General features: G+C 45.0%; 1 protein-coding gene across 1 annotated transcript; it reads left to right on the top strand.

The window, feature by feature from the left end:
• Positions 1 to 2,147: 2,147 nt before the first annotated feature.
• Positions 2,148 to 18,892, top strand: ANKRD22 (ankyrin repeat domain 22). The gene is made up of 6 exons (XM_074999529.1): positions 2,148 to 2,168; positions 10,238 to 10,429; positions 11,624 to 11,731; positions 12,737 to 12,814; positions 16,352 to 16,450; positions 17,776 to 18,892. The coding sequence occupies exons 1-6, from the start codon at positions 2,148 to 2,150 to the stop codon at positions 17,851 to 17,853; spliced, it is 576 nt and encodes a 191-aa protein (XP_074855630.1). The 3' UTR covers positions 17,854 to 18,892.
• Positions 18,893 to 23,806: the final 4,914 nt, after the last annotated feature.

Genomic DNA, 23,806 nt, shown 5'->3' with positions numbered 1-23,806 from the left:
AACTGACCATTGGGGTGGGCCTGTTTTATTTTCTGAATTGTTTTGGCAAGTCCGATTAGGTCCACCCAGGTTCACAAAGGCACACAGCCCCTTTCAGAGAGTTAAAAATGATTGGAGCTTAAGCTCAAGTTTTTTTGGCAATGGAATAATTTGTTACATTACATAATGTAATGAAAGGTGGATATTGTTTACTTTCTGACAGGCAAGAAACAGTATTTACACAGCCTGATGGATGAACTAGTGAAACTCGACACATTCTGTCACCCTACAGAGTTCCATCCTGTTCTCCTCCCCCTTCCCATATGAACACCAAAAGGATGGCTACATCTATATTGCTGGCTTCTGCCATGTCGGAAGCCTTCTGCCCACATCCCAGTCTTCCTTGTTCCACAAGAAAGAAGGGTTGTGTTGGCAGAGGGGCTTTTCCTGACATTTGGCCCCATGCAGATGGGCCAAATGTCAGGAAAGCACCCCCCCCGACAGAACTGTTGGAAGGTGATATGCAAATGCGTCGCACAATTTGTGCATCTTTTTCTGACAATGCTCAGCAATCTAGGCATAGCCCATGTGTTGTTCCTTCTCAAGATTTACAACAATATGCCAGAGGATGAGTCATAGCCCCATATAGCAAAAGAAAAGGAATTATTTCAAGGTGAGACTAGTTATTTTAAGCTGAATGGTGATTTTTACCTTAGGGATAGTAACGTCACGTCAATACCATGGGTTGATATACTCCCCTCCAGTGCAAAGTGCAGCTGAAAACTGGGCCAGGAAATGGAGTAGTGAGGAGTGCAAGGGAGAGTGCAACAGAAGAGGAGAAATGCAGTACTTTATTGATAATATACTCACCTAGTTATTCAAACTCAAGGGGAAGTGTGAACTTTGTGCAGTATGTATTGAATCAGGAGATCCACCTTCCTAGTATATGAAAAGCAAAACAAAAAGTCTGATTTTTTTGCCCATTTTGAAAGAAAGAACAGCATCCATTAGTCTCATTCTCAATAGGACTAAAGGCACAAACTGTTCTTAGCAAAGATGGCCAGCACCTCCCTTTGTTCTGCAGAGTGAAGCCAAGATGGTCTCAAAGAAGATAGTGCCACCCAATGGTTTTTATTTATTCATTTTTTGTGGGTGCGCCAGTACTTAGTACCAGCACGTCAACAGCCCCAGCCATGAGATTGGCTGGGGAGGCAGGAGGGCACGGTGCCAGGTGCCAGGCTTTACAGGTGTTCTTCTGATGGACTTAGCATGAAAAAATGCAAAAATTCTACAGAGAGCAAAACATTTCAATATTTCTTAGAAAATATGTACAATGTAGGCAATAATTAATACAATGTTCTTGGCTCAGTGAAGCAGACTGTTACCCATATTTTATAGTGTTCTGAATGATCCAAAAGGATCTCTATTTTTCCTAGAAGCATTTGGCCCAGATGACAGCATAGTCCCCTGGGGGACTGGACTATATTACAACTGGAAGTGTAGGTTAAATTAGAAAAAAAAATGCTACAGGGAAATCCCATTTTAGCAATTCACAGTCTCTGATTTCTGTGATTGTGTACTGATGGAAGTGTATTTATCTGTTAAAGCAAATCTGCACTTCCTGATCACGGGGTATGTTACCACCACTCTGGTTAGCTTTAGTCTCATTCTCTGCACTCACAGCTGTTGTGTTCTAGGGCCCCGTTGTTATAATTTGGGTGATAATCTCACACTTAGATCTGTAAGATCTTGTTTTAGAAGTCTCACGTTTCTTCATGCATTTTCTTGTGAAATTTGCTTTCTCTTCTGTGGCTAGTTTACCCTTTTCCTTTTAGGGAACCTGCTATTGCAAAATACTTCTAGCTGTTGTAACATGAACTGCCTGTGTTAGCCTTGCAGTAAACTCATAGTCTCAGGTTTACCTCCGTGGGTTGGGCTTTGGAAAACACATCATTTCATACTCCCTGATTAGGAAAGCACTTACTACACATGTAGCTTTGGGAAGGATCAGATACCTACATTGTTCATGGCCCAAATCACTCTGCTACGAGACACTTAAGATTACACTTTAATCAACCTTAAACAAACTCAAGAGCAATTGGAAGTCGAGAAAACCTGCTGGACAAGGGAGCTCCAAGGGACCTCGGGCCTTCTTCTGTGAAACAGACATGGGGATACTTTATTCCGAGGTATGTGCCCATTTCCTGTGAGGTATTTGAAACCGTACAGCTACATAGATGACATTTAGGTTTCTTTCACAGCTCAGATTAGGAATTCAAGACTCAAATCTTGTCTAAAGTACAATGTTACATGTGACTAAAGGAACTTGTTGTACTAAGAAAATGTATTACATGCCTTGCTTCATTTCTAGAGGTGTTAGTTAAGTTAGAGTAGGCTACAGCTCTGGATTCAGAGCAGAGTTTGGGATTCCCTTTGACATGTTAGGCAAGATACCGAGTGGCCACTTTGGCCTCGATTTAACAGAGCTGATGAAGTATTATTGCATTAAGGGCCAAATCCAGTGGCCATTTCTCTTTACCAAATGGAAAAAAAGTTCTCCCCTTTCTCCCACCCACATCTTAGCCTTGGTTATGGGGAAATGGTGGGGGGAGTGCCTTGATTTTCGCAGGAGTGCTGTACAAAGTGTATGGTCAGAAGACTTTCCATAATGACAAAGAGCTGAATCTCTCCTTTGGTCCCTGAACTCTCATTACAATGGAAACATTTTTCCTTGTGGATATAGCACAGAACGTACATGCTTCAAAAACAAAATTTACATAGGGAAAAGTAATAAAGTTCTCATTTGCTAAAGAGCTATTTCAAATGAAAGGGAAGGAGGCACTTTTCATTTATATATACACCAAGTAGTTCAGTTCCACCTATTCATAGCAAAGCCAGCTAACTGGTTGAACTTCATTCCACCTTAAAAGGTTGTTGTAAAGCTGTCCACACCTTTGAAGTCTTTACTTCTCTGACAGGTAAAGGTTTTGGCTTTTTAAATTAAATATAAGCCCAATTTGTCTAACAAATCAAAAACAAAATTTAAGATGTTTAATTAGAGCACAGTCAGTGGAATTGCCAGAATTTTCCATGCATTTTGGGAAACAATTACTACTTCATTTGTTATTTTTCCAATAGAATGGCTATGTCTATCAAAAGGGGATACTAATGAGACACTTTGGGGTATGTGAATGAGGCACTGAAATGAATACCTCATTAGCATAATGGTGGCCGCGGCACCCCGTTTGGTTATAGGAATAAGGGGGTATTGAAAAGGGCCATGTGCAATCAAAAGCGGCACTTTTGAAGTGCTGTGGTCGCCATTATGCTAATGAGGTACTGCATATTCATTCCAGCACCTTATTAGCTATCCCAAAGTGTCTCATTAGTAGCCCCCTATTGAAGGTGGGAGGCTAGCGTAGACATATCCAATGTGTTTTTAGAGACTAATTTTCTTTGCAGAGTAGGTCTCCTACCTGACTAATATATATTGACAATAATGTAAATGAATGATGAGTCAGAGTTTCTGGACAGTTGAGATGTCACCAGGTTTTTCAGATATTGCAGAAATAGTGTAAATAATCATTGTATTTCCCAGTTACTCTCCTCAGCATTGATTCGCACCTGTTTTGTAGAATAAGCAAGTCAGCTTGAGTTATATTAAGGCATAAAGTCATGCAGTGGAATTTCTAGAACAGAGTAGCAATACTTTAGGGGAAGTGACTCCAGTTTATAAAAGCAAATGGAAGTTTAAGACATACTCTTACAAATCCCATGCTGTTTTGAGAGGCTATAGTTTCTGTACTCGGGCACACAGTTAAAAATTAGCTACACCTCTCTTCCCTTCAGTTGTCAGGCAGGAGAAATATTCTCAATCAGTCTCACCCTTAAATGACTCAGGGATACAGCACCCCTGCATCAAGTGTGCTAACCTAGCAAGTCCAAATGAGCTCAGCACCTGGGACTCTTCCCTTCAGGAATCCATGACTAATGGCGCACACAGTCATCAGATCAATCTTGTTAAGTCAATGTACATATTAGTCATAGCAGTGGAAAAAATTAAACAAACATGTCTACGGGCACGTTGATCTGACTGTTGATGGTGACTAGTGTGAGACTAGCCTTCTTCAGACACACCTGCAAGGGCAGACACACATCTATGCCTAGATTACAGGGATTTGTTGACAGAAGTTTTTGTTGGAAGATATCTTCCGACAAAAAGTCTGTCGACAGAGCACAGCCAGACTGTACAGCAGATTGAAAAGGTGATCCTCTCCGTTGGCAGCGAAGAGCTGGACTGCCTGGCCACTCTTTCAACAAAACAGCCAACCGGAAGTACAGCAGACGGGGGCTGCCCGGTGTCCTGGAAGCTCTGTCTGTTGACAGAGGGACCCCAGAACATCCAGACCAGCTTTCTGTTGACAGATGTCTGTCGACAGAGGCCTTCTGCCTCATGGGGGAGTGGCAGAACACTGTTGACAAAAGTGCTACATCCTTTCAATTTACTGTCAACAGAATGCCTTGGGAATCTGGGACATTCTCCAGTTTTTGTTGCACTGCCATCCTAACCACTGAGCTGTAATTTATGAGGGAGATCCCCCTTTCTGACTTCTTGTTAAAAACCAATGTTGGTGCCTAATATCAAGACAGGGTTTGCCGCTGAGATTCCAGGTGAAGGGAGGCATGCAGTTAGTGCATCTCTTGACTTGGCATCTCCCTTTGCTAGCCTACACAAGGGCCGCATAGTGTGCTGGCTTTTGAGTGTCCCATTTTAAAGTGCCTGTCTCTTCCCATTCATTGTACAGGGAGCCTGAGCCAGGCTTTGTGAATCCCAATGGTATTTCAGAGCCGAAAAGTTAGGCCTGTCAAAACAGTTCAGGTTCACTGACCTGGGATTCCATCTTGCTAATTATATTCGGGGCTGCTTCCTTTTATACCTTCTCCTAAAGTAGCTTGTTCCTCTTTCAATCAGGCAGTTGTCTTTCGGGTTCTGTAATGTGAGCTTGTAAATCAGCATTCTGGCCATGCAGATCGGTGGTGTTTTCCTAAAACTTCACAGCAGTCATCTCCGGCACCAGCCCGTGCTCTTCTTCACACGGCAGGCATTCTCCCAGAGCTGCGATTGCCGCTTTGTGCTTCCATTTGTTCATTTTACTTCAGTATTCCTGGGAGTCGTCATATCAGCAACCCAGGAGACTGAAGTTATTTCTCAAGTGCAGCAGTAACGCAAGGGTCTTCATGCTGTTCGACTAGGGTGCCTCAACCCTAAGGCAGAGTGCTCCTCACTGTAAGAGAATGAAACTGTTTGCTAAGTCCCTAGCTTGTCCTCTAAGGCTCTGGTACCTGCTGTTAGCTATTAGGCTTGGTCAGTTTGCGGTTACTCTTCCTCTTTGCTATTTTTCTGTTAAAAAAAGGAGACGATCCAGCTGTGAGGTTAGTCACTTGCAATTTTGAAGAAGGTTCCTTGACTGTCAGCTCTCTTGGAGTCCTGTATCTTTCCTCCTTCTGGCTGAGATATCTCCAGGCTGAACAGTTCTCTGCCCTCACTGAGCAAGAGACTCTGACACAGCAAGCTTGTGAAACTTTCTCTTCAGAGCTTTACCAGTGTAGCTGCTCGTTACTACGTGGTACTTCCTATGCAAGGCCTATTTTATTTGTAAGGTAAAAGCACCACAGACGGACAAAATAAATGAAAACTATATGCATGCAAATAAATTTACCAAAGATACCTCAACACTAACATGGGCTCTGACAAGAGTTCTTCCTTCAAAACCTCGAGTTATTTCTTTATGTTTTCAAGTTTATCTCAGCGTCCATTCAGAACAAAGTACACAGTCTTATGAGGTTCAGTAGGCCCAGTCCTTCCAACCTTTCCCTAATATGAATAGCCTCCTTGGACCAGAGGTCCTGTCCAGGCCCACCAACAGGGTGGGCAAATGGGGCAATTCCCTGGGACCCAGTGGTATCAAATGGTCCAGACCTCTCAGCCAGTGCTACTGCTGTGTTAGTTGCAGCCAGAGCCCTGGCCTCTTTAGGTTGCTGCTGGAATGCTGCTTGATGTGCTTTGGGCAGTGCTGGGAGCTGCGGGTGCCACGGTCCAGGCTGCACTGAGGGCTGGCTGTCCTAGCTTTGCTCCTTGCACCAAGGACCCACCCTTCCAGGGGCATGGAGAAGCCCCCACTCCTTGCCTGGGGGCCTACTGAGGCTGTCAGCCCTGTTGGTCCTCTCCATTTGGTTGGTCAGCAAGAAGACCCTAAGGAGGTTTAAAAATTGGCCTATTGGTGCCCAAAATCTTTGCCTTCTGGTCCCTGGAGAATGCAGTTTGAAATAGTATATACAGACCTGTCCAGGGGTGGCTTCAAAGCGCTGACAACCAGTCAGTATGAAACTTAAGGTATGTTATCTCACAAGAGCACAAACAGTTGCCTTTTTAATACAGTTGATCCCCAAAGCCATTGTTTACGTCAGTAATGTTAGTCTCAACAATTTTTGCAACTCTGTGCTTTATATATTGAGTCTGTTCTGGTATAGCTATGAGCTGAAGAAGTGGGTCTGTCCCACAAAAGCTCATCACCTAATGAATTATTTTGTTAGTCTTTAAAGTGCTACTTAACTGCTTTTTTGTTTTGATAGAATACAGACTAGCATGGCTCTCTCTCTGTCGGTCTGCATTCTGTCAGCTTTGTCCAGGACATTGTTAAATCCGTCACAACACAGATCTTCCTACTCGAGGGAAATTACTTCCCTGTGGTGTTCATCTTACCAAGACACCCTCCACCCTTTCTCTATAAACAGAAGCAGCTGAAGGTTACAAGGTCTGAGACAAAAAGTAGAAGTGAGCTTAAATAAACCTGAAGTGTTTTGCATAGCAGCATCATATAGCAAGAGCACCACTGACGTGTAACCCTTCTGTCAGGTGCAACCAGCAGCAGCCAGAGCTGGATTCAATATCTTGGGGTGCCTCTCCATCTGTCCAACACAGAACTGGCTCCAGCCCCCACCCCATTACTTGGGAAATTCACACACTGCCCCTGGTGCCTCTGAGAGGCAATACTTCCCCACTTGCAAGCACAGAGTCTGAGAGTAGAAAAGAGACGTTTAATAAAAGGAAGGGAAGTAACTTGGCATTAATTTGAGGAAATGCCGCAAACAGGATTCACAAATGTAAACCAGGAGTCAAAGATCCACCCCACCTAAGCTGGGCAGTGGCCTTTTCCTCTCTCAGGTTCTGAAGTCCAGCAATTGAAATGTCCCCTTCACATGGCCAACCCTTCTCTGCACCCCACTCACAATTGCTGCCCTTGGTTAGTGCAGACCTTGAGTTCAGAGGAGCATCCAAGAGTTCACCCCCCCATTCTATGTGGGGAGAAGTAAAGAGGCATCTTGCTCACTCCTCTAGTTACTCACCAACCACTGTGCTACCTTGCCTACTGCTTGTTACATCTCTCTGCCCCAACCCTGCTGGCTGTCAGTCATCATCTGCTGCCATCCAGCTCTTGGCTGTGATTTCTGCCCATCAGTCTCAAGGAACTTTGGCCCCCAGTGCTTGCAGCTCTTATCTCACAGAACAGCTCCAGACCAATTAGCATTAAAAAAAAGGGCGCCTAAGGATGCCTGTTTAGCGCTGTTCTTTGATAGGGTAGTGGGAAGAGAACAGGTGAAACTAGTCCAGCTGGGAGCGTATGCAGCCTCCTGACCAGAATAATCTTCCCTCACACCCTCTTACTCTCCTAGACCACTGAACGTTGAGCCCCTTCTAGCATAAAATAGAGCAGGAAATATGACGACAGCAAATATCAGAAGGGGTAAAACAAAGAAGTGAGATTTTTTTTAAGTACTGTATGCCAGGAAGAACACTTGGGCAGATCTTCTAGGTCCACTGGATCACCCAGGGTTAAAGGGAGCAGTCGAAGAAAGAAGGATATTGCTGAGAAATTAAATGACTTTTCTATGTAAGCTTTCACTGTTAAGAGCGTTGAGAAGATTCTACCTAGGACCTTCTCTAGCACTCTCAGGAGAGGTCTAAATGGAGCATCATCCCATGCTGAAGGGATATGATTTCCACAGCACACTAATGTGCTGCACAATAATTGTTCTGCTAGACCCGTTGGAGCACAGGAGAAGTTCCCTAGTGCATGGTAACACAGTGCCATTTCACTATCGACATTCAGTCATCTGTTAATGGGGTTGGGATTTCTGAAAGAAAGAAAAAAAACAAAACGATTTGCCCAGGTGAGAAATTGTGCTACTTATATTTAAACTTCTTGACCAGTATTTACAGAAGTGAAATGATCCTTTCTTGACTTCTTTTAGAAAGTGTCCATTTTAACTAGTCTGGAAAGTGACTGTGCAAAACCGGCTTCTGACGCAGCAGTTTAGATCCAACAGGATTCCTCACCATCTGGGTTCCCTGAGCAGAACCATGAGTAGAACAAATGTTTTATGTGGACCAAGGCATGAGTGGGTGTGTACCACCAACAGAAGCGCATGCTGCCCACTGTGACGGGCTGGGGGTGCGCAGCTAATCAGCTCAGCTGCACTTGAATCTCTCCTGGGTGGCCACCCAAAAGCTCAGCTTACAGGGAACACAGCTCACCCTCTGTAAATTCCTGTTTGGGTGGGTTAATGGGCTGAGGTCCAGCATTTTTCAGGATGGAACTCAACTGGAGCAGCTAGTAGCCATAGTAAACATTTTGCAGGGCTAAAGTTGTCTTTAAACATTAAAAAAAAGGGAATCCCCCTCCCCCACACCAGACAAAGATGTTTGACCTAAAGAGGCAAAAAAACCACCAAAAAAGGGAATTCAGGAATTGCTCCCTCATAAATTATAGCCCAGTGGTTAGGATGGCAGCGGTAGTTTTCAGCTCTGTCTGGAGAATCGCCTTCCAGCTGCACATACAGGAATTAATAGCTTGGTTTATTACAGTGTTGCCAAACCTCCTGCTTTCCTAAACTTTACACGCCAATAGGCATATTTGCCTTGTGATTTGTCTCATGGCGCCCTCTCGTGGAATTTCTCTATCACTGCAACATTCATCTAAATTAACTGGATAGTCCTGGGGTGGGCAATAATTTTGGATCGGCGGAGGGCACTGCAAGAATGTGGAAAGTGGTCAAGGGCCACACTCTTCCATGATGTTAATGGAGGAGGTGTAGGGTCTCTGACAAAGGCTGTGTACAGAAGGAGCTTGGGGTAAAGGACTGGAGTGCGGGTGGGTCTGGGAGGGAGTTTGCATGCAGGAGGCAGTTAAGATCTGGGGCAGGCCACAGGACGGCAAGGGGTTTGGGTTGTGACCTAGGGCAGGGGTTTGGGGTGCAGGGTCTGGAAGGTGTTCTGCGTGCAGGAGGGTGGCAGAGGGTTTGGGTGATGTGGGGGGCGGGCAGAGAATTTGGAGAAGGGAGGGGCTGGGGTCCCAGAGGCAGGCTCTAGTTGGAAGATTTGCCTGGGTGACTCTCTGGCAGGAGCCTAGCAGGTTTTTTAGGCCAGGGCAGATGCTCTCTGAATAGCCATGATCCTGAAGTGTGGGGAAGGGGTGCTCATATGCTGCCTTTTCTTCAAACATGAAGCTGCCATTGGCCAGAAACCAGCCAATGGGATGGGATGGTGAGGCCAGGGAGGGCAGTATGTGAACCTCCTTCCCTCTCCCCCACCAGGCTCACAGCTGTTGCAAGGCAAGCAAGGCCCCGGAGCTACTTTTCTGAGTGGCCAGTAGGAGCCGGCAGGCAGAAAGCCTGCCTGAGGCTCCCTTTTGCATCCACAGGCTAGATCTGGAGGCTTGGTGGACTGAATCTGCCCCCCAGGCTGTATTTTGCCCAGCCCTCATATTGTCTAAAACAATATGAAGGTAAGGTGCCGAGAGCCTTATAAAAGGTGAGAATTGAGGGTGTTCGCATCTACTTCAGTGAGAGTTAGGAGGACTCATTTCACTTAGGGTATGTCTACATTTACTGGAAGACTGATGCGGTGGCAGTTGATCTTCCAGTGTTCAATTTAGCGTAGCTGGTGGGGCTATGCTAAGTCAAACCACCAGGGCTCCACTGTCAACCCTGATACTCCCTACTGTCACAAGGAGTAAGGGATGGCAGGAAAAATTGATGTAGGATACGTCAGCTCCAGCTACACAATTCACATAGCTGCAGTTGCATATCTTAAATCAATATTTCCCCATAGTGTAGACCTGGCCTTAGTAAGAAGTACTTGGCTCTTCCAAGGTTCAGGCTTACAGCGTATTATCATTTTTTCCCCTCCTTTCCTCAGCCGATTTGCCAAGCAGCTTATGATAATGATTTCAATCAAGTTCAGCTGTTGTTGGAAAAGGATAGCAATTACTTGAACGTTCAAGACAGCTTCAGTGGAGACACTCCCCTACTCTGTGCCTGCAGAAAGGGAAACAGTAGAATAGTCAGCCACCTTTTGAAGGAGAATGCTGATGTGAACATCAGAAACAAGGTGAGTGCCAATAGCCAAGTATCTACATTTTGCAGCTAGGAGTGGAAGAAAATGTTTGCAACGTTGCCAACCTCAGAAGTTCAAACCTCACTGTCAGACCCAATAAAAGGTCCTGAGATGGCCCCAAAATGTTTTGTAAGCTGTCTCTCAAGTTTTGAAGTCAACTGCTCTCAGATCGTATGTGACAGTGAATGAGAGGTTTTGGATTTTTGGTTATAGTAATTAATGTTGTGACCCTGCCTGCACATCAGCTCTACCCACACCACAGTTCTTCACCCACCTGGCCCCCACCACTTCACTCTGTTTCTCCTATGGCTTTGGAGGCTCTTCACCCCCTCCCAGGCCTGACAAGGAGGATCAGTTCAGGTGTCATTCATGTATGTCTGTGTGTCTCTTTCTCCACCCAGGGCAGGAATGCCGAGAGAGCCCTTTTCTCTTCCTTCCCAGGCCTGCTGTGGCAGCACTACCGAGGCAGGGCAGACCATTTTTAACCAGGAGAGGAAGAGAGAGCAGAGCTGTTAGGCTCTTACTTATCTCCTCCACACCATGCAGAAGCACCTCTGCCTCCTCAGGGCATGGAGAGCACTCCCTGCAGTAGCCCTGTCTCACTGCTTAGTCCAAACCCTCTGTCCAGGTCCAGCCTTAGGGCAAGGTGAGCAAGGTGCCTTCATGGCCCCCGTGCTTCCAATTGACTATGTCATCTACTGCCCTTTGGCCAGACCCACAATCAGTGTGCCACTTTGGGCCCCACAGACTCTTTGGCCAGACCTGCCTCCTTCACAGCCTCACCCCACTTCTGCTGCATTACCCCCTTTCCCCACCCCACCCCACCCCTTGACTAGGGAAAAGCCAATGGGGTCGCTGATGATGCAGATTGACAATTAATATGGGACACTTAACGGTGGAGTCTATTCTTGCTGTTCTGCCTCCACAGGCACAACCATATGGGAACTGCAGTGCACTCTTCCCTTTCCCCATCCCCCAGTCTCAGGCACCCCCAGTGAAATTCAGGGGACGTGGCTTTGCAACGATGAAGTGTATTTCACCCAGTTGAGCAAGATACACACATCCGTGTTTCCACATTGACGAAAGAGAAGAAATACACCAGATATATATCCAGTTGGAAAGCTGTGAAATACACAAGGAAAGTAACTGTGCAGCTAAGATAACAACCAATATATTTTCTCTGTTTAGAAAGACCGCACCTGTTTGCACTATGCTGTGAGGAAACGGTTTAATTTCCTTGACTACCTGCTCATTATCATCCTCATGCCTGTTCTGCTTATTGGCTATCTTCTCATGGTGAGTACAAACTAAGCTAGAAAGACCTACCTTGTATTTTTTTCATCCGCAAGTTACATTCCTGGCAGTGGCATAGCATCACTGTAGGTGAGGTGCCCATTACACATCCCAGAAGCCGTGATCCAAACAGTAGCCTACAGGCCAATTCCATCCGGCGTCCTCACCACATGTTGCAGAACAAGCCAGACTCCCTCTCACAGCATGACCTCATCTGCCCCATACATGCAAGGTCACACCATGTGAAGGAAGCCATTTTGGGCCATCTGAGGCGTACAAGTGGAGAATTACATGCCTGACTGAAACCATTACCACACACCAGCGATACCTGGACCAGCTGTTGTTTCATTTTCTCCTTCCTAGACTCTCCAGTGACTTTGCCATAGGCTTTTACTTGTCAAGTAATACTCTATCATGGAACATGGGTTATTAATAAAGTTCATGAAGAAACATAGGAAGTCTCTTCCTTTTTATCTCACATCTTTGGCACAGGATCCTTAGGTGTGCTCCTGCTGAGGCCACCCTCTATAGGCAGACTCCCCAGACTCCCAACATGGTTTCTATAGCTCATAGGCTTAACTTATGCTGGGGGTGGGGGGATGGGGAGGCGGTGGGAGAGAGACAGAGCATCTGTGTCCACTTCTTCTCAAGTCTCTATCAAAAAACACCTGGGCCAGCCTGTGATACCCACCAATCAGCGATCACAGGCAGGACCGTGTATTATAGTTCATCCAGAGTTGTAAATATACACAAAATAATCATGGGCTGTGATTTTCAAATTAAGGACTGACTAAGAACTGTAACAATGTGTACAGACCTCAGGATTTGGCTCTGAATATAACTGACATAGTGCTAAGACCAGGAGCGTCACATTTAAATGTGCTGCGCAAATAGGGCGTGTTCCTTGTTTTGAGTAGAACACTCGTGGGTAGCCCAAATCTGCTCAACAGCGCGTGTTATCTGAATGAGCTTTCCAGTTCTGTTGGACTTTTTTCATGTGTTACACAGGTATCAAAGACTAAGCAGAATGAACACCTAATCAAGATGTTACTTCGAGCTGGCACAGATGTTAACGCTACGGATTATGTAAGTGGGTTTGTACCGCCACAGAGCTCAATTGCCAACACGGTGTATGCAACATTCATTTCATTAATTTAGAAAGGTAGCTTTCAGAGGCTACTAGAAATATAGAGTAATGCTTTCAGAGGAAGCTCAGCCGCCGAGAGGCTGGCTTGATAAATTAAATTTGTCTGGCATTGCAGCTCACCGTGGTCCTTTTTTGGGTGAAATTTGCTCAAGTACACAATTTTCTCCCCCTTCAGAGCCCTGCCTGGCTTTTATTCAACTCAGTTATTCTTGCTGCTAGATTTTAATTACTTGCTAATTAGAGTAGCTAAAACAAATGTGAAATGCTGGAGACACTCCCCTTACTTTGGTGTGCTACATTTGACTGTCAGCTTGACTGCTGTGGTGGAGGCTTAGTTAAGTGTCATATTGCCATACCACCTTTAAAGGAGTATAAGCTGTAGAGGAAAGCAAACTTGAGTTCAGTCACTAGTCAGCCCTTAGTGGAGTGAACATGCTTTCATCCAGCAGGGGCGATGGAACTATATTGTTTTTAGCACAGGGACTATCAAATTGGCCAGTAGGTGTTGAGTCAGGTAGCACAAATCTTCCTGAAAGTGCACCAGAAGGGAGCTGATTCCCTAGGCTAGGGAGGTTAGACTTGTCGCTTTTCCAAGTGATGGCGTGGTATTAGTGTATGAACAGCTGAGCTAGAAGCTCCCTCTCTCCAAAGTCAGGGTAGGTTCCAGTTCCAATCCTATATAGGAAAAGGGTGGATAAAATTGATGATTAAAAAAATCTGATTGCTTTAATTTAAATTGAATGTTTTGATATTTTAAAAAATCATCAATAAAATATTAAGTTTTTTACTAAAAATAAGTTACAATTAAATCTAATCACAAACATGCTACACATACACTTACAATCTCATGCAAATGAATTAAATGGCTCTAGTCTGTCCAGCCTAACTACTAGCTCTTGCTTCTTGAAAGTTCTGGGCTTTCAACTTTGTTTCTGTTAATTTCAGCAGATTAAAAAGTAACACGTGCAAAGAAAGACACAAGTTGGATAGGATCGGTTTTGTTCTGTGCTCATGTGGTGATGGACCTTGGCCAAGTATGGCAGAGGCGTTAGTTAAGACATTGTCTTAGGACAGAGAGACAATATATAGGAAAGGATGGGAGATAGCATCGAAGGGACCAGTAGAGCAGATTAAAAAAAAAAAAGAAGGCGTTCAGTGTACACACTGCTTCCTATATTCCCCCGCGCTTTTGCCACAGAGAAACTGTCTTGGCTTTTGGGTGTAAGAGAGACTCTATTTGGGAATATTTTGAAGAAATTTGTTCTCTGGGTAAAAACGGAAATTATGTTAAGTGTAAGCAGTGCAAGGGAAAGATGCAAGGCTCAGTTGCAAGAATGAAACATCATAAAAAATCCCTGCTTATTGGGAGAAAATTGTGTGGATGAAGATGTGGGTATGGCTGAGTGGATCAACTGGCTATTAATGTAAATAACTCACTTTGCAATGCGTCATTCATTAAGATTCTCTTTATGCTCTTTTTAGTATAAGGGTCATTTGACAAGTAAATTCCCAGGCTGTTTGCTGTGTTGGATGCCACGAGAAAAAAAGTTTAGCTTAGTTAATCCTTATGGCTTGTTTAATTAGTTAAGTAGGTTTAGAAGCCAAAGACAATTCGTCAGATGTGCACAGGGGTCACATGCTCCCCCCCTCCCGTGTACCCCCCCCTTCACTGTCAGTGCCACACCACTTCTGCTGAGTGCAGTCCCACCCCTCTCCCAGAGTGCTGTGGCCCGAGAGCAGCCTAAGCTCACGCTACTCTCAAACCATGCTTTTCTGCAGGGTAGGGAATGGTCCCACGCTTACTGGAAGCAGTGCAGCGCTTCTGCAGGAAGAGGCAGGCAGGGCGGAGCAGGGGCAGGAAGAGGATGGGCCAGAGGCCAAGCAGGGGCACATGGCTGGAGCCTGGCCCCTGCATCTCTGCACCAGTCGCCTTGGTTAGAATCTATCACTCAGGTGTAGAATACAGAAAGCTACAGTAAGAGAAATATAGAGTTGCCACAAAGTGTCATTTTCTTATTTTACATGACATAACACATGCCTTTATTTTGGAACACCTTGGTCACAGAGCACAATGGTGATGCCATAAGTCTAGTCCCTATTTTACTTCAGCATAACTCAGCTTTTCCAAGGGAACCCCAGTCTATACTTGTCTTCTCAAAAAACAAACAACAACAACAAATAGAAAAAAAAAATAACCAAACAACCAAACAAAAGCAACTCAACAGAACAACAGAAATGCCAGTGAGTTCAGAAGGGTTCACTCCAAAATTAAGTGCCCTCTAAGCACAGTCAGTCTTGGCATTTTTGGTAACTTGATTTAAATCAATGATTTTGTTTTTGTTTTTGTTTTTGTTTTGTGATTTAAATTAAATCAACCCATCCTGCATGTGAACCATCAGCCTAGCTTCACACACATCCATGGACCTGGTCTCATGCTGTTTATTCAGGGCTAGACTACCATTTTGTGGGCCTGCCATCAAGCATATTCGTGGGCTTCTGTATACTCATCATTCCCTTCTGAGTGTGGGCCTGGTTTGGCAGTGCCACTGCTGCCATTAGATACCCAGTACCGAATCTCAGAGGTAATTTTCATTCCAACCGGATACCTTTGCATGACACAGCTTCCTCAGCCCCCAGTTTTTCTCACAGATCTGTACATCCATGTGGATTTATGAGTGTCCACAGTGAACAGAAATTTCATTGTGACTTGGAGAAATGCCACATAGATTTGTCTCCTTTGTTCAGACGTTCTATACCCAGGTCTCCAGGACAACTGTGCTTCCCCAAGCATTGTATATAGTTCCACAGCCAGCAGATAGCTGATAAATTCTGACAAATCCCTCCCCCAGCACCCATCCTGCCATTTGAGCCAGCCTGTCCCTCTTTCATCCCTCCTGCAGGCTCAAGCTTTGCAGAGACTGAAGTCTGGGCCTGTATCTAGATCCTTATGTTGTGGCTTAGCCCAGTGGTTCCCAGCTGTCTCAGTAACATGACACACTACAATGAGACAATTCCAGAGCATACCCACTTTTTTCACCTCAATCGATTGCTCATAAACATCACATTTCCTTACATTTGCTATGGTGACAGTCTTACTAGAGAGGTTTGCAACATAGTAGTGCATACAACAAGCTAAACAAGGATCAAATGCATCAATGCTTCAACTCCACCACAGAATATGCCATCTTAGACAGCAAGCACAGGCACGTTTTCAAAACCCGCACAATGCCAGGCTGGGGATATTGAATAAACAAGTAACCACTGAAAGCTGTCTCCCCTCCCCACCAGCCCTTTGGAGTCAGGACATGGCAGTTAAACCGCATCCCAGCTCCAGACAGCTCCCACCCTCCCTCTCGCCCCACAAAACAACTTTCAACCTGCAGGTGGGCTGATGAAACTACAGAGGAATGTACGTCTAAATGTTCAGCTCAAAGAGTGGCAAAGGTAACCTGTACCTGCACTGTGTTTATTTTCAGTCCGGCAGCACAGCCCTTCACTATGCCTGTGAAATGAAAAATCAGTCCATCATTCCTCTGCTACTTGAAGCCCATGCAGACCTGTCTATAAAGAATAAGGTAAGGAGAAAATAGCTGTGCCCATGAGCATTTCCCCTTCCAGAAATCAGGTGGCTAGTACAGGAGAATGCAGACTGTGCTGCTCCACAGCAGTGGCTGTACTTCCAGGGAGGGCTGAAGGTTTTGCCCCACTGCTTTGCTGGGGGCCGAGCAGCTTAAAACTGGAAGTAGTGTATGACTGGAGTCGTGCAAGGTATATGGAGGATGTATGCAATCAGTGCATCTCCTAGGACCTAGAGTTCTTGGCCAAGTCTCTCCCAGTCTGGGGCTATGTCTACGCTTACTGGGGATGTTGACAGCTGCTACACAATTTTAGGTATGCCAATTGCATACCTAAAATTGATTTTGCAGCTGTTGACATCGATCCCCATCCTCACTGCAGAATGTTGCCGGGGGTGCACTTCCTGCTGACGTTCCTTAATCCTGGTCGCTCACAAGGAGTTCTGGGGTTGACACTGACCCTGGAACGTATCGTCTTGTGTATGCAGGAAATGGCGCCCTGGAAGTTCAAACCTCAGCATTGGTTTTTCGGTGGCCAGTGTAGACCTAGCCTGGCACTTCCCACCAGCTATAATGGCTTGTTACAGGCCCCCAGGGGGGATGAGCTATGCAGGCACCCTCCCCAGGTGTATTTTCTGCTGCTGGGAGCCTTGCACGTTAGCTTATGCCAGTGCAAGGAACTAAATCAGCAACTTCCGTTCCCAAGGAGGTTCATCCATCACTTGGCAACTCTGCTCCCTTTATCTATCACTGCTTCAGTGCTGACTTCTGACCGCAGCCAAGTTGAATAACAAAATGGATTTTGGTGTGATTGAAGTAAAGGCCCTGACCCACTGCCTGACAGAGAGCAGGTGAAAGTCAGTTCATTGAGACACCCGTAAGCACTGGGGATTCCTAGCATTTTGGATCAGACCATTGGAACCATATAGGTAAACATAAGCTGGCTGCTCGGTCTCGAGAGGTTCCCAGAGTGTGTCTGCACTGCAGTCAGAGGTGTAGTCACAGCCCAGCTAGACGTACCCCAGCTGACTTTCATCTAATTAGCAGAAGTACCAATAGCAGCAAAGCTGAGGCAGCACCCACATCAGCGTGATCTGTACTAACATGTTCTGGAGCCTGGGCAAGTTGTCAGAAAACCAGCCGGTAGGAAAGCTGGTATGGCCCCAGCTTTGCTACCGCCAGGATTGGTGCTAACTAGCTTAACCCTATATCTGGTGTTTCTACACCTGCTGCACTCACCCCTCTGAGTGCAATAGAGACCTACTCACATGCAGGTATCTGCTCCCATGACGGTTATCACAGCATGTTTTCTCTATTTCTTTCAGAATGGGGAGACTCCTCTGGATATAGCAAGAAGATTAAAGTTCACCAACATTGAACACATGTTAAAGAAGGCATCCTAGTCCTCAATGAGAAGATAAGCATGTTTGTTAGGTCTGAAATAGAAACAACTTAGCTGGGGAGGCATCACTTTTTTTTTTTCCTCCTCAAGATTTGATGTTTGCTGCAGACCGGCACTGCATTATGTCTGTCAGTCAGTAGGTACACCATATAAAATACATCCAACTCACAGTCTTATTTTTATTCTATTGACATATAATTTTCACATATTTTTCCCAGTTTCTCTCTTTTCTGGCACTAGCAGGGAATTTTAAAGTTGAAACAATGATTTGAAATTTGGTGACTGTAGAAGTCATGATTCACAACAGATTCAGCAAAAAATTATATTCAAATTTCAAATGTTTTTCAGTAGATTGCTGGGTTTAGTTAACCACAAAACAGTGGTCACCAGTGCTCTGCAAACTCGATATATTACACTTGCAGATTTTCCGTTTTAAGTTTTTGTGATGAATGATGGCATTTTAGAGTCTGCTACTGTTTATTGAGAGCAAAGCTGCTATTTCAGGACACCCTTCTTATGCAGTGCTGGATTAAGACATGAAACTAACTAAGATGCACTTTTGGGCTCTGCAGTATGAGGGGCCTCTATAAAAGAAAAAGCTGATGCCATTTCAAATTTTATCAAAATTAGCTGATAAAGGAAATATGGGGAAGAAGAAGATTCTCTTTAAATATAGACATTTTTGTTCAAATATGATAAAAATATGCACAGCTGGCTGATACTCTTACTCCACCCTTACTTTTCACTAATCGTTCATTATTGACAGGCATGAGGCCAGGGCAGAATAAGAAAAATGATAATTCCACTTGTAAAATTAGTATTTTTATGTGTAGGTCTGCGATCAGTCTCCTAAGACAGCACTTTGTTGGCAAGCTGTTCCTGGTAAAATTCTGACTGTGTCCTCCTAACTTATTTAAATAAATAATCTCACTGCCCATAAAATAAGGAAAAATGTGAAGCTGGAGACAGCAGTGTTGTGAGGTAATTCTGCCTCTTATGGGACTTGTCCTTGGCTGGTAGTATAAATATATTGCTCTATCATTTTCCCATAACCTTGTACTAAGTCTCTGTATCATTTGTTTATTTAGTCTTTTTATATGGAAACCTTGTAATTTCTGTACCATTTTCTTATTAATTTTATATATATATAAAAAGAGGAGCACCCCCCACCCACAGGGTCCCTCAGCTGGGACTGCCAGAGGGGCAGTAGGGGCTCTGGCTCCCAAGCCTTCTCTGCTGCAGGGATCGGGGGCTCTGGCTCCCAGCCCCCATTCAGCCACAGGGCATGGGGGCTCCAGCTCCCAGCCCTGCTCTGCAAAAAGGTGGCAGCATGCCATATCAACATGTAACATAACAAAGAAAGCACCATATATATATATATATAGAGAGAGAGAGAGAGAGAGGGAGGGAGGGAGGGAGCGAGGGATTCCACAAAGAAAGTACCATATATATATAGCGAGAGAGAGAGGGATTCCCAAACTATGGGTTGGGACCCAAACATGGGTTGCCATTAGATTTTCTAAGAGTTGCCAGCTGGATGGCTCCGAGCTGCATGTGGCTCTTTAAGGAGCCATTTGTAGCTCCCACCGCTCACTCCTCTGGCTCCCAGCTCCTCTCCTGCTGCACTGAAAAGGAACTCAGTTTCATTGGTTTAGTGGCTGGTAGGAAAGATCCAACCATTAAACCAATTAAACTGAGTCCCTTTTCAGTGGGGCAAGGCAGGTAACTGCCTGTGCTACATGTGGGGAAAGTCAGTAGGATGGTTTGGGGGGAGCCGCATGGAGGAGGCAGTGGAGGCCCAGCGAAAGAGCAGCAGAGGGCAGCAGCAGTGCTTGTGTGAGATAGGTGGCGGGGCAGTCTGGGCCTATGAGAGGTTTAAGCCTGGGGGCAGGGGGCAAATCAAGATTTATAAAAAAAAAAATTGCCCAGGGGAGACCCCCCCATTTTGAATTGCCTTGGGTCACACAGTTTCAGTGAATTGTCAAAATGGGTCACTGTCTCGAAAAGGTTGGGAACCTCTGGACACACACACACACACACACACTTTGTATTTAGTCCTTTTACATAGTAACTTTGTATTAAGTCTGCTTATCAAATCTTGGTATAATAGTCCCTAAGAATAATTAGGATAAAGTGAATGTCTTTGTACCAGACTAGATCTCTCCCCTTTTACTTAATTGATTGCCCTGTTGAATGAATGAAGTGTGACTGAGAGGTGCGAAAGGCGAGCACCTCTTCACAGCTGCAACAGTTGGAGAAAGGAAGAGGACCTGATCGGAGGATATTGAACACCTGTCAGGCGGGGAAGACCAGACATACTGATGACCTTTGGAGTCAAAACCAAGTGCCTTCTCTTGCAAGCAGATTCAAAAGGCCCTCTTTGAAGATGAACGTGGCAGCATTGAGGTGGCACCCAGACGAAGTGGCCAGGCATGACTGACACCCCCTACAGTGCATTGGATTTTTCGTTTGCATGGGATGACTATCTGTGTAGATTTGCATCACAGAGAGGCCACTATAAATCAAAGGTGTCTTGCTGGGGTCCTTGGGTCTAGTCTTGTCAACATCGGATCGGCAGAAGTCCGGCTCTGTCCCTCCCCCATGTAACTCACCTGATCAGTGAAGTTAGGGGGAGCAACTAGCTGGTAACAACAACCATACGGTGTGTGCTTGTGTGTGTGAGTGCAATATATGCATATGATAAAGTAGTGAGTGATATATGCATCACCTATAAATGGGCTTTGCCTTACCCCCTGCAAAAGTTCCTGCACAGCTCTTCTAAAAACAACAGTACCAGACGGAAGGTCACCAGCTTTGGTTTGCACTCCAGCATGCTCAGTCGTATTGTGCCTTTGCTCCTGTTTTGTTTCGTGCTCTTGAGTGTTAGTGTGGTCTTTCTCCTTTTGATCTGTACACACATAAAACCGCTGCTGTCTGCTTTGTGTTCTTTCTGTTCTTCGCACGACTGAGTTTTATGGGCTTGAGTCGATTGGAGCACGAGTAAGATAAATTTATGTTTGCTTCTTTCTATCAGTTTTGGGACCCTTCACTTATTTTTATAGTATGCCAAAATTAAAAATCCCAAAAATTCATAGTTTTGTAGCAAATATTAAACTGGAATAAAAATTTCTAAATACACTTTATATATAGGCTAGGTAACTTTGTATTTCCCTAACAAAATTAATCAATTTTTTAAGATTTAGTCATGTAAAGGAGGATACATTTCCTTATTCATGGTACAAAATAATTATATACCTTCTTGTTTGCCTGGGAGAACATAAACAAAATAGTTCTAGCTTTCACAGAAACATCCTAGTAAAATAACACATGATTTCAGTATATCATATATATTAATTTTGCTGTATCCATCCATCTGTCTGTCTGGGCAAGGTTCTACCACGTTCCCCCCACCACACTGTGCCAGACTCAGACCTTCCCCCAGCCAGCACAGGGCCTGGCCCAGCCCCACCAACAGACACCACCCTGCACCGTGCCAGCCCCATCCCCTCCTCCAGCTAGTGCAGGGCCCAGACCAGCCCCCAAATTGTGCACCACCCCCATTGTGACAGCCTTAGCCTTTTCTCCAGCCGGTGCAGGGCTTGGTCCAACCCCCCACAAAGGACACCCACCCCCCAACCGTGCCAGCCCCAGTCCTTCTCCCAGCCAACACAGGGCCTGGCCCAGCTCCCCAACAGATCCCACCCCCCCAGCACCATGCCACCCCCCACCCACCCACCATGGGGGCTGGCCCAGCCCTCTCAACAGCCACCTGCCCCCGCACACCCCATACGCCTGCACCAGTCCTTTTCTTCACCGCATGGGGCCCAGCCCATACACTTTAGATGTGTGTTAAAGTTTCTGTCTAGAACTTTCATCCAGCCCAACTTCCACTTGCAAGTGGAGCTGCAGTGGGGCCTCTAGTTATTATATATCTATAATAATTTTTACCAGGATGTATACACAGACTATTTGTTAAGATATGTCTCAATATTTATAATATAAATTACATTTTTACTGTTTCAATAAAAACTTTCTGCTCCTAATTTTAATAGCAATATTTGGTAATTGACCACCATTTTCTATAAAAAACAAAACAAACAAAAAAAAAGTGTATTGGCAAAAACCCAACCAGCACATGATGTCCTAATGGTTTGCTTATTACTTTGATGTAATTCATATACATATGACTAATACTTGAGCTTTAAGCTTGGGGGTTATCCGCATCCTATATGTCTTCCATTGCCTCTGGATCATCTGTTGCCAACTTACATACTCTAAAGGAGTCATTGCGTATTTACTCAAGAAATTTCTTAATTTAGATGCCTCAACAGAGAGAATAAAATTTCCTGAGAACTCCGCTAGTAAATTTTATTATTTACATATTTTTACAACTCCACCTTTGTATATATGCAAATATAAAGCTTTTGTGTTTATATAGCCAATATCCTTTCTGTGAAAATAATTTTTATGGCCTCTTATACTTGACACAGCTTAGGCCTCAATGTCATACTCTGGCCCTTATGGTTGGTTTAATGATGCAGCAACTCTATCTCTGTTTCCTCCTCTGTCCTTTGGTCCAGTCCAGCCGTGACTGTGATCTATCCTTCTGGCCAGACCAATTCAGACTACAGCCCTTTCCAGAGCTTCAGAGTCTTCTATCAAAGTCTAACTCAACATAAGAAACAGCCCAGTCTTCAGCTTGGCAGGTTCTGCAGGCCATCTCTCCCTCATGCGAATGCCTCCGTGTCTATAGTCTTTCTCAAGTGACCTTGCCGTCCAGTGCCTGGCACACTCCTTCACTCACTCAGGGACTCAGACAGGCGGTAGAAAATCTGGTCTTCTGCCTCCAGTTCTCCATGGTAGTTACCTCTCTTCTCTTCTCACCCATTAATTTGTTAACCTTTCAGGCTGCTGCCCGGAGTGGAGAAATGCTGTTCCCGTCCACTGTGCTCCTCCTGTTCTGTATAGGCATCCTCAGCTCTCCCCCAGTGCCTACATTTTGCCAGCTCATCCCCATTTAATCAAGTTAAGTTTTTGAGCAAGAAGTGGGGATCCATCTTCTGCCAAACCTCTAAAGGCCTTTTCTCCCCCCCATTCCCCAGACATAAGACAATATGGAACTCAGTTTGTCCTTTGGGTGCTTTTTGAAGGGGAAGATGGACCAGTAAAATGAAATCCTTCCAAGTTAAGAAATAAGGGGACAGCGTCTCCAATGTGCCAATGGCACAGAGAGCAGGAGGATCAGGGCGGCGTCAGGGAGCTGGGTGCAGTTCCTTCTCAGGTCCGGGTCAGTGCCAATGATGATTAGCTGTACTGCTGGGCAGCTCCACATTTCACTATGGCATAGGATCCTTCACGGAGGGTTGCTGTGCCAGGCTGGAATTCTTCCATACTTCTTTCCTCCCCTGCCACCACACAACACCTTAAGGTGAGGGCATGGCAGCATAGTTTGATATACATGTGAGGAAAAGGCCATTCCTGAAAAATGAGATGGCAGTGGGAGGGGAGACCATAATGGAAGTGAATGCTGGCATTACTGGTGGCCACAAGAGGGAAATGTGATCATAAGGGTGGAAATATGAGCCAGGGCAAGGCAGTTGAGGGCTGGGAGACTGAAGAGAAGCAATTTTCACAGGGCAGCCTGGAAGCTTCAGCTAAGAATCATAACTGAAAGGAAAACATTTGCCACCCTAACACGATTGCATGAGATCTGTTCAGGTGTGGGGCTGAGCTCCAGAAGAAGAAGGCCAACAATCAGACAGACAGTTTCTAATAAAACTGGGCCATATTTACTGTTATTTTGGAAGTCTGATGAGAATTCAAGAAAAAAATATAGATGTCATTTTTTGCTTTGTGACTATTTTACTCTATGTTTGCTGTACATATGGAGGGGTTAATATTATTTCTGGATGCCGTATTGTCTGTATGTATCCCCACATTCACCTTTGGTGAAA

This window comes from Carettochelys insculpta, chromosome 7 (assembly GCF_033958435.1).
Source record: "Carettochelys insculpta isolate YL-2023 chromosome 7, ASM3395843v1, whole genome shotgun sequence".
Classification (NCBI taxonomy): Eukaryota; Metazoa; Chordata; order Testudines; family Carettochelyidae; genus Carettochelys; species Carettochelys insculpta.
This window is presented reverse-complemented; position numbering and strand designations above follow the sequence as displayed.

Bases quoted from the DNA above. Each gene is read 5' to 3' on its own strand.
- ANKRD22 (XM_074999529.1), top strand. From the start codon at position 2,148: ATGGGGATACTTTATTCCGAG. The intron at 12,815-16,351 runs GTAAGTGGGTTT...GTTTATTTTCAG, and splicing joins ATGTTAACGCTACGGATTAT to TCCGGCAGCACAGCCCTTCA. The intron at 16,451-17,775 runs GTAAGGAGAAAA...TATTTCTTTCAG, and splicing joins ACCTGTCTATAAAGAATAAG to AATGGGGAGACTCCTCTGGA.